This window comes from Apteryx rowi, unplaced genomic scaffold, assembly GCF_003343035.1.
Source record: "Apteryx rowi isolate R43461 unplaced genomic scaffold, aptRow1 scaffold_163, whole genome shotgun sequence".
Taxonomy (NCBI): Eukaryota; Metazoa; Chordata; class Aves; order Apterygiformes; family Apterygidae; genus Apteryx; species Apteryx rowi.
Window position 1 is genome coordinate 1,289,286 of NW_020447897.1, and position 10,589 is coordinate 1,299,874.

Here is a 10,589-nt window from a genome sequence, read left to right on the forward strand (position 1 = left end):
TCAGAGACTTTTCTTCATTCTATTCTCATTAGTTCTTAAAAGATGAGAATCTCCATCAGTCCTTCACGGATGTGAATAGGGCTTCAGTTGTTTCTCCGCTTTCTTTTTGAGGAAACCAGGGGGAAAGGGGATTAAGAAAAGGCATATTTACCCAGTAAATAGGAATTTCTTCAGAACAGACATCTTGATTTCTACAGCAACTATGACATAACTTTAAAATGCCCCCACAGTTACTTTTGTACAAGTTATCAGGAAAGATTTAAATTTTTGATTGTATGTTCAGAAGTTTCAACAAGCTCTTAAATCTCCTTGAAATTTCAGTCTCTGAGAGCACCCATTTAGAATGGCACTGCAGGCCACAGAATGAGTACAACAGACAAATCATTTTAGAAATGGTTTATTTTACAAATGCTTATACTGCTTCTTAAAATATAGCACTGTGCAAAATCTTACCAACTCTCAGTTGGTTGCACTGATGTAATTGGTCTCTTCAGCTTCATTTACACTAGGAAGTCAGTTTCTCTAGTAACGCTTCTATGCCTTTTGCGTTTTTATTTTGCTTCAACTTTGGGACAAGACTTTTCAGTCCTTTTCTGACTGTATTTGCCACTTTTTGGTCAATGCTCCGGAGAAGGCTACAAGAAAGGGAAACAGGAAAAAACACAAAGACATCAAAGATCAGCATATAGGTCGTACGGAAAGAAGACGTCCATATAAAGGAAAACAGTAACTACTGAGGAAGAAATTGGTCTTCTGGAAGAATTGTCTTCTTTAAGCAAAGGATGTAAAACTTTCCATAAAGCAGGAGACATCAAGGGAGGATACAACCAACATAATGTATTTCCAGTTGGAAGGAACCTCAGGAGGTCTCTAGTGCAGCCTCCTCCTCTAGAGAGGCATCAGCCATGGGGCAGATGGGGTTGCTCAGGGCTCTGCCCCATCGGCTGTGTCTCCCCGACCCCCTCCCCATCGGTGCTGGGGCTGCTGCGAGGTGCCCCGAGGTCACCACTGCTCCCGGTGAGCCGGCCCACGCCCTGCAGCCTCTCCTCGCAGCGCCGGGCTCCCACCCCAGCTGCCTTGGTCACCCTCCACTGAACTTGCTCCAGTTTGTTGGTATCTTTCTTTCAATCCAGGGCCTAAAACTGGATGCAGTAAAATACATCTGATACACATCAAGTACCTCTGATATTCTACTTCTGTGCTACCTTTCTTGCAAGGCTACCAGTGCAACCAGTGCCAGTGCACCTTACTAGTGCTGTGGTATTTTAGGTATTACTTTTGGTAGACAATCTGTCTTTCCCAGGTAAATCTCCCTCCTCCCCCCCCCAATAACAAGGAAACTCATTGTAAGCTAAGAATGCTATCAGGAAAGAAAAAGCTTCTCCACCATCCAGATCAACCTAGAAAACAATTGTTCTTCTCCCCTTCTTTTAGGAAAGTACAAATGAAATGTTCTTGTATTACAACACAAAGACAGTAGAGGTAATCGTATGCCTAATTTGCTAATTCAAAATGATGAATGAATTCTGCCTAAAAAGCTAAATGTCTTTTCCATCAAGCATGTGCAATCCCGTACAGAACTACATGTTGCAATGGCATCCAGATTAAGTTTGGGAACATAAACTATAATGCACACGTACTGGTAACAAGTGGGCCAAATGATACCACAGCTCCTTATAATCCCTAGGGATCTCCAACCTAACTCCCAATTTGCAGCTATCTAAAAGCTTGGTTCTCTGTCTACTTTTATAGCAAGGATTTAGTCATGGCAAGTTGAACTGAGTAAGACAGGAGAGGAATTAACGTAGTTTGAGATGCTATTTAAATTTTGTACCCTTATGAGTTCAGATCCTGTGCAGGATGACAATACTAGAGGCAGGAAAACATGTGATATCCATCTGACAACAGTACTTTTTTCAGCTACTTCTTTCCTAGATTTAATTCTGTAATTATAACCAACAATTTCTAGTGGCAATTTCTCTTATACTTTTAGCTGTAACAGCTGTTTAAATGAAGAGGCCTTCTTTAAGATTGTATTCAGCACAGGTGAGGGTCATAATTTTTCAGCTTTTCTATAAGCCATGCAGAAAAGGACAAGGAAGTCAGGAGTACTGAGAGAGAATGTGCTAAATACATTTGTAGGTAACATGGAAACTCATACAGTTTACCACCTGGAACAAAAATCATAGGCACTAGGAAACTACTGTAGACAACTTTTATAGAAGTTTCTAATTAGGAATTTTGTCAAATGTTAGAAGTGTAAAGCTGCTTTCAAATTGTTGGCATCCATATATATATATTCTGAGACACCGTATTTTTAACGGACAAAATCTATATGTCTGATAATGCAGCCAGAAGATCAACAGTAATCTGTTCACCAGAACTAACAAGAAATTTCAAAAGAATAAAAAAACCTTACGTATTTTCTGGACATAAAATACAACACCTATTGGTTACAAAAATGACATGTGAGAATAAATAAATCATTTGAAAATGTATGTTTTTGGCCAGCTTCTACATTGATAAAAGCACATCATTTGATGAACTCAAAACCACTGAGGAGAGGTCAGATGTAGAAATCTATACAGAACAGCATCTGTGACATCCAAGCTCTTAGAAGACTTTATTTACAGTAAACTGGACTGTAACATCTGCAAAGAGCTCTCTCTTAGGGCTTTGGACTCTTGCAATATTTCAGGCCTCAGATTCTTTTATAAAAGTCATATTAAAAGTATGAAGGGCAATAGAAGGAGAAGGTCCACAGGATACCAGAACATTAAGCACTCAAGTGCACACATGAACTGCAAATAACTGATATATGAGCTTAAACAACTAGAAAGCCACAATGTTCAAGTGGACTAGCTGGGTAATTCTGAGTTTCAGATCTGCACCTAAGTGACAGATGGCTTCCAAGAGCCAACAGCAAAACAAAACAATTAATCATAGCTTCAGGGAGAACCAGCAGTGTCTGAAAGTTACCTCTGTAAGAGGGATCTGAGTTCCTTTATGACAAAAGAGCAGCCTGAATATATTTTTTAATGAGAAGGTTTTTGAAAAACTCAACAATTATTTTACATTAAAAAAAATTGCAGTTATTATCCATACCCAATTAAAATAAATTTAAATTTTGCATTGCTGTGTAATCTATGTAACCTCAAATGCATGCAGTTAAGCAAGGATGAGATTATTTCCTATGTGTTACTGAGTTAAACAAGGGTCACATGAAAAACAGCTGGTTAAATTTTGTCTTCCCAGCTGCCTAAACAAATAAGCATCATGACCAAAGAGAGCTTCAAACTATAAAAGATTTAGATTTAATTAAAATAAATCCCCCAAATTCCAGCACAAAAATGAAACACTCTTCTTCAAATACTTTAATCTTTGTTTCCACTTAGGTGAATTCCAGTATTGGTGAAAAATTTTCGACTAATGTTCTGAGAAATAAGCTCTCCTACTTTGTAACAATGCAAATTTATCAAAATCACCACCCTGTAGTGTCCTGAATAGCAGCATTTATATACAAAGATTCACATTCTTTACAGACGTTTCTGCAAACTGCAAAGCTTTTTAAGTGATTCAATGCCTGGCTGATATCCAAGTTAACTGAGACAAACTATTAGACAACTGTTGGTCACCACTTGTTAGACAAGCATATTTTAGTAATTATTTTAGTAATTATTAGTCTGCACCGGTAATCCAATAACTAACAGGCCTCCAATTCAAAAAAGATACCATTACTGTGCTAGTTTTTTCTAATATGTGATTATTATCTTACTGTTTTTTCTAGAAGTCTTCAAAAGATTAGAGAGACTGCAGTCACAATGACAGCTGAACAGCTATTAAAATGTTATGCATGAATAAAATTCCACTTATTTACTTTACAAATTTTGAAGGATCAAAATAATTTAGTTCATAAAGCAAACCAGTAACACCAAATAAAAAATGAATCTCTTCAGTCAAGTTAGGGGGAAAAAAATCCAAATGCATTAGTATACTGTCGTGCACTGGCCTTTGAAAATAAATCTCTACAGAACATCTGTGTGCAGGCTTAGATAATTTCAAGGCATTAGATGCATTTATTGAACTTCAGAGGCCTGTTACAAAAGGCAAAGAAAAAGTGTTACCATTTTGTAAGTCAAACAATCTTAACAGCCAGATCTATATGACTATTACTATGTTATATCTCACTGGCGATCTGAATGAAAAGACTAATCAAAAATACAACTAAACTCATATTTTAGTAAAATTTCAGTACTTAAACATCTCATAATTCACTTTGAAAAAGAGGATGAACATCAGAGTAGACACAGACAGAAAAAACAGCAGGGAGCCTAAAGTAATTTTATTGGGGAAGGGATTGCGGGGGGGGAGAGAGTGACAGAGGGTGAAAAGGGAGAGGCTGTTCTTATTTTACAGAAATATGTTTTCTGTTTGAACCGTTTGCTTATGTTGGCTCAGTGCAAGTCTTTATGAAGAAGCAGTAAGGCGATGCTGACCCAGCAGTTTGGAACACAGGCTACTAGGGCTTAAGATACAACCTTCAGTTTCCATGACCTGACACTGACGTTTACGGTTATAGAATGAAAATGGCAATGATTAATACAGCTGTTGGCATTCGATAAAACAAAATGTGATTGTTAGATTGAATATTAGTCTGATTCCTATGGACTCCCTTTGATCTCATTAGTTACACGGTTCACTACTTCCAAATTGTGAGCAAGCTGGCACATCCTAAACCTTTTCATGGTTCACTCCAAACATACTTCTACTTCAGTATGAGACATACCCAGGCTCCATAATTAAGGCATCAAGACAAAAGAACAAGTTACAGAAAAAAATCTGCATTCCTATATGCTGCCCACAGTCACAGGTACTTCAGAGTTAATTATTTTAATGCAATTATTAGTTGAGTGTTCTTTTAGGAATTTTGCACTTGTAGAACAAGATAGGGTAGGCACAATTTTATAAATGAATTTGGTATTTAACCTTTTAAGATTTTCAAAGATACAGCTACCTCTTAGTGCTACATAAGCCTGAGCTCAAAGAACACCCTGTGGAAATTCAGGTTTGTATTTTTCCAGTACCATGTTGCATTGCAGACTTACAGCAGCATGAAAGAGAGTGCACAGTAAGTAAAAAATGGCATTTTGCGAGTAGAAATTACAACTGATGTTCTCTTAGGTGTTCAGGAAATTAACAATCAAACCCAGTTATGAACAGTCATRTGTGTTACATACCAACAAAGAACAATGGCACCTCGATTCACTTCAGCCCATGATTTCATATTCTCAATACCAACACGTTCCACCAATGTTCTTCCAAAACAAACTATATGATGACATAAGGAGGTAGAGCAAGAAAAAGAACAAATAAAACAGCAGCATTAAACACAAAACCCTGTTAAAAATTCTCTGCAATAGTGATTTAATCAAATAATTTTTAGCCACTCAGTACTTACAAAGTTTTGCTCACTCAAAATAATTGACTATTCAATGCACTGAATACTTTTGTAGATGTGAGAGTAATTTCAAGCATTGCTTAAAATTAATTAGACAATAGCAGCATTGAGTAGTGTGAAAACTTACTAGTATAAAACAGACATATTTGCTGCTTCTTTTTTAAAAGGGTGTCAAAGGTATTTATGTCTTAAAGAAAGCATTCATAGCAAAGAAAGAACTTGGTAAAAATGACACAAAGTGAAAAGATAATTATATGCAATTAACCAATACACACACACACCTCTGCATAAGTGTTAAATTTTTAAGCATTTGACTCTACCACTGAAGAAACAGAATTCATGACTGAATAGATGAAACTGTATTTAAAACTTCAGAGCTAATCCTTTGTTTATGTATGAAAACCACTAGGTACCTTATTTCGTTCAGCTGTACTGATACTACAGGGCTCTATTTCTTCAGTAACTCTGAAGATTAACTGGACTTGCAGAACCATTGAACTAATGGCGTACGTGAAAGAAAGGACCTAGGCAGACTGCAAGTCCCCAGATGGATTTGAAGAACTGACCTTCTGGAAGACAGCCTTAACAACTTGTATATAGAGCAAACTTATCTGGAAGCAAACAAACAAACAAAAAAAACCCCCAAACACCCAATCAAACACTGAAACTACTTTTCACTGTAACTTTAGCATACAACTCCATCTGAAGAACAGGTCAACTTTTACTGAACTTGTTCCTAATGTGATACTGATTTGTTCCTTTCCTATTGCCAATGCTATAAACTCATGTTGACAATTCTGAAAGCATACTTAGGAGAAAAATGAAGAAACTAAAAAGGGAATTACATACTGTTAGCAGAAATAAATCCAGATAACCATCCTCTTAATTAAGCTAGTCTGTGAAAGACACACAGATAAAACTTCACCCTTTGACAACTTTTTATTACCCATTTTTAAAGAGAAGTAGCAAAAGTCTCCTTTCAGAACCATTAAGTAAATCTACATTAACTCTCATCTTTAAAAGGAGGAGTGGATATCTGAACATAGCAAGAAAGAAAAAAAGTGCTTAACAACATAATTCTATAAAGAAAGTATTCCCCTCTGCAAGAAGTTCCCTCTGGACTATATTATGCTGCCCCTCTTTTCCTCCCCACTTTATTCTTTTCAAACAAAACCCTCAAAAAATAATCTCCATTAGGATATGGCAAAAAAAAGCCCAGAGATTTAAGAGTCTTCACACAAGATTTTACAGTTACATAACAAAGTAAAAGTTAAAAAAGCTAAATTAATATGAGAACATCTGTGCCCAATCTCTGCCTTCTGGGATATAAAATAACAAAGATGTCCTATTTTTGTGACTGAATTTTTATAACAAGTTATAAAGCAGTAACCCAGCAGCACTAATGAACATGCTTCCATAATTAAAATTCTGCCTATAAGCAGTAATGAAACAAGTCTTCCTATTAGAAAGTCTTTACCTTTGCTATTACTATAAATTGCTGTATAGCTTTTTGAGGCTATTAAGACATTTTAAGCACAGAAACAACACTGTCCTAAATACATGGAAAACCCCTGCAAAAAACATACCAATATTTACCATGTAGAAAAAGCAACTTATTTTCAGCATTCTGTTCATGTAACAGTTCACAACAGCAAAAAGATAAAAGCATTCATCTTAGAGAATCTCTTACATCTTCCATATATTAGTATGTTTAAAAAACCCCCAACACATCAATCTTATTTTAGACCAGATATCTAATTATTCTGAAGTCATAATTTGACCAAATAAAGCTGAATTTCAAACATACCTTCTTTTCCACTCTCTCTCATTTTTTCATCTTGCTCTATTAACCATTTCAAAACTAGATGGCCTGCTGGATGCTCTGCAATGTGAAGCTTTAAGCCAAAAAAACCCCCAAACAAAACAAAAACCGAAATTATTAAATGACAGTGTTTCAAAATGCATTTTCTTCTCTGCTCATAAATATTACTGCTTGCTTTATCCACCTTTCCCTCTGCCCTCAGCCCCAACACCACACTGATCCATTTAGTCATTACCTATGACCATACAGCAACAAGTCAGAATGTAATATACTTATTCAAAATAACCAGTTTATTTTTTTACTACCTTCCCTGTAGTATCTGACATTCAGTACTATAAGCTGTGGCCACCACTCTGTATTATCTAACGTTCTATCCACCCCAACTCTTCATACTGAGTAGAATCTCCAGGTCTAGCTGCCTGCGTGCAAACCTCCAGACTTCTCACATTTTCACAAATTCCAATATTCAGTGCAGTATGACTGTCACAGAACTTCACAGAAAATATGAGTGGTTCATGTAAAATTACCCTAAATGCTTATCATAGAAAAGCAGGGATAAGCTTCAGAAACAATGACTAGAAATAGTATGTCACTGGAATGCCTGGTGGAAGCATGCCTTTCATGGGGTGGCAGAGAACCATGAACTCCAGTTCTTTTTTTAGGAATAGAAGATATTTTCAACATTCTTCCTCCATCTGTAAACTTCTTCTATCTATAAACTGGCTTGTTTTCATCTGAATTATGTTTGTTGTCACATTCCACAAGCACTCCAGAAGGAGGGGCACTGAAGAACTGAGGAAGATAGAGCCAATTCAGCAAAACTATGAAAACCTGGAGGACATTAAATTTAGTCTATGCAGCATTTTTCATTTTCTAGTCTACAAAGACAAATCTGACTGAAGCGTAACTCAACAAAATAGGGGAGGGTTTTCCAAGCACATTTTGAAGAAGGTCATATTATAAAGACACACAGCTAATACCTAAGATCTTTCCTTGTGTGGAGACACGCTTACTGAAAACTATGGGAATCTATCATTCTCAGTGTAAACAGTTAAGTGATACTATAAAAAGTTTGTTTGATTTGTTAGTGATAATACTAAAACAGAGATTGCAATATGATTGCCAGCTACCTTCCCACAAAACACTTAAGTTAGTTTTGGAAGATTCAAGATCATGAAGTATTGCTGGCTTCAAGCCCTCATTACTCCAGATGCAATACTAACAAACTATGAAAGGAAAATGTCAGAAAACACAAGAGACTGCTTTTAATGTACAAGTACAGTCAGGGAAGTACATTAACCTCCTAAGGGAAAAGCAGACCTCATTTCACTAATATAATATATGCAAATTTACTGCAAGATCTCAACATCTTGTCCTGTTACATTACCTGCCCATCACAGCCACCTGGAACCAGCTCTTCTGCTGCCAAATTTGCAATTGCATCTAGYGCGGGCTGTATGTCTCCAAGAGCCGCTCCTAAGATGTCAGCAACTAAGACAAAGGTACTTTTGTCCATCACTACTTCTTGAGTGTGTTCTTGCAAATACTCTAGCAAAGGTGAGGAAATGGCTTCCAGGAGTTCATGGCGGCGAAGTTCTACATTTTTCTTACTGATGAAAAAAGACAGCACATTACTGCAGAGAACTTACTTTGTACGCCCATCAAATAAGAATTTGAGACAGCTATATGTAACTGAAAGGTCAAAATGAATCATCAACCATCCTCTTCTCTATTTTGCATACAATCAGGTACATGCTGCACACACAACATCCTTTAAGAACAATTGGAACGAGAAATTATAATGCCTGCAGTACTATGTCTTTTGTTTAAAGCTGACTGCCAGTAAACCTAACATAGTTAGTTTTTTGTTAACAATGGTAATTTAGCCTGTTTATTTTCTATTTATTCTATTATCTCAAGTACTGGGAGATATTGCTTAAACTGTTCATTACTTCCCTAACTTGCTGCATCTTCAAAAGCTGGTAAGCATCACTGTCAGTATCAGGAACTGAATTAAAATTAACATTTTCCATTTTTATTGCTAGATTTTGAACATACTTCTATGCAACTCAGAACACCAATAATGTATGTTAAAAATTTCTTCCTATGTCAAAATTGATATACTGGTTTAAACAAATAATACATCACAGTTTGTCCTTTACAACCTAGAAATATTATCACAATTTAAATGAACAAAAACCATAATATGCACAGATAGTATTTGCTGAAGTCACATAAACACTGTTTATCATTTCTATTTGATAACTTACATCTACTTGTTTCACRTTTTTGTTTTTTTAAAGGAGTATTCTAATTTATACGCACATACAAGAACACTTACAGAAATTACTAGACTGATCACTCATCAACTTCAAACCAAAGTACAAATACGGTCTACAGATTAATATAGCTAATAACACTTATGTATTATTTAGCTATCTTATTTACATAGGTTTACTATGAAGAAAAGTTGAAATTAAATCACCCATGAGAGAAAGCTGCATTAGCTGTTCTGGAAGGCTAACTCTAACAACTTAACCTTCATATCTCAGTTACCTATAGGCATTTCCATCTCCTTGTTGCAGAAGTGTGATGATTTCTGGCACAAAATGTGCAGGGTCTCTAGGACTTAGCAAGTACAACAAGACCTTCTTTCCATGTTTGTTGTTTATTATACTAGGCAAGGAAGCATTTATTTCCTGTAAAAGCAAACAAACAACAACAAAACATTAATGAAAGAATAGTTCTGAGCCACTGATAGTGACTGATTACCTTTCAAACTCAAAACTTAAGAAAGTAAAGCTACAAACTATGAGTAAGATTCGTGATTTGCTTGTGGAATAAAATCCAAAACTCTAAACAGAATGAAAGTTGGCAGAAGTGAAATTAATGAAAAAGAAAGTATTAATGTTAAAAATGTGTTTACGAGATGCATCAATATCATTGATTAGAAGCTACTGTAAAAGTATCACAGAATCACAGAATGGTTGAGGTTGGAAGGGACCTCTGGAGATCGTCTAGTCCAACCCCCCTGCTCAAGCAGGGTCACCTAGAGCACATTGCACAGGATCACGTCCAGGCGCGTTTTGAATATCTCCAGAGAAGAAGACTCCACAACCTCTCTGGGCAACCTGTTCCAGTGCTCTGTCACCCTCACAGTGAAAAAGTTTTTCCTCATGTTAACATGGAATTGTCTGTGTTTCAGTTTGTGCCCGTTGCCTCGTGTCCTGTCACTGGGCACCACTGAAAAGAGTCTGGTCCCATCCTCTCGACACCCTCCCTTCAGATACTTGTACACGTTGATAAGAT

General features: G+C 36.4%; 1 protein-coding gene across 5 annotated transcripts in view; it reads right to left on the reverse strand.

Annotated features, from left to right (window-relative positions):
• Positions 1-381: 381 nt before the first annotated feature.
• PUM3 (pumilio RNA binding family member 3) overlaps positions 382-10,589 on the reverse strand; it is a 28,559-nt gene continuing 18,351 nt past the window's right edge. For 2 of the 5 annotated variants that reach the window (XM_026060009.1, XM_026060010.1), the window contains exons 14-18: positions 9,837-9,979; positions 8,668-8,890; positions 7,266-7,353; positions 5,238-5,328; positions 382-635 (exon numbers count right to left, since the gene is read on the reverse strand). In XM_026060009.1, coding sequence (XP_025915794.1) covers positions 506-635; positions 5,238-5,328; positions 7,266-7,353; positions 8,668-8,890; positions 9,837-9,979 — 675 coding nt within the window. In that variant the 3' untranslated portion in view covers positions 382-505. Of the gene's footprint in view, positions 636-5,237; positions 5,329-5,871; positions 6,070-7,265; positions 7,354-7,807; positions 8,073-8,667; positions 8,891-9,836; positions 9,980-10,589 lie in introns of those variants that run through there. The other 3 variants (XR_003252520.1, XM_026060011.1, XR_003252521.1) reach the window with 3 other exon arrangements.